Source organism: Egretta garzetta, unplaced genomic scaffold (genome assembly GCF_000687185.1).
Source record: "Egretta garzetta isolate BGI_Z169 unplaced genomic scaffold, ASM68718v1 scaffold928, whole genome shotgun sequence".
Lineage (NCBI taxonomy): Eukaryota > Metazoa > Chordata > Aves > Pelecaniformes > Ardeidae > Egretta > Egretta garzetta.
In genome coordinates, this window is record NW_009260632.1 from 33407 (window position 1) to 33761 (window position 355).

General features: G+C 61.1%; 1 protein-coding gene across 1 annotated transcript in view; it reads right to left on the minus strand.

The window, feature by feature from the left end:
• The window catches only part of LOC104132272 (low-density lipoprotein receptor-related protein 1), a gene marked incomplete at both ends in the record, with an annotated part of 38951 nt that overhangs the window by 33274 nt on the left and 5322 nt on the right, over nucleotides 1-355 (minus strand). The window contains 1 exon segment of the mRNA XM_035900950.1: nucleotides 77-217. Within this exon segment, the coding sequence (XP_035756843.1) occupies nucleotides 77-217 (141 nt within the window).

The following is a 355-nucleotide window of genomic DNA, read 5'->3' on the forward strand; positions in this document are numbered from 1 at the left end:
CCCGCTGGTGCCCCGTCAGAGTCGACAAGCCGCTGCCCAGCCCTATGGGGTCTCTGCCCCGGGACCATGCGCTCACCTTGCTGGATGCTCTCATCGTACACCTTCATGTGCATCACCAGCGTGGTGCTGTTGCGCAGCACCGTCACCTCTGTCCCATCCTTCTTGTTGCAGGTGCCCATCCTCTCGGAAGCCTGGTCAGCCCACCACAGCTTGTCCCCTGGGAGGAGAAGGCAGGAACATAGAATCATAGAATCATGGAATGGTTTGGGTGGGAAGGGACCCCCAGAGGTCACCCAGCCCAACCCCCCTGCAGGAGCAGGGACACCTTGAACCACATCAGGTTGCTCACAGCCCC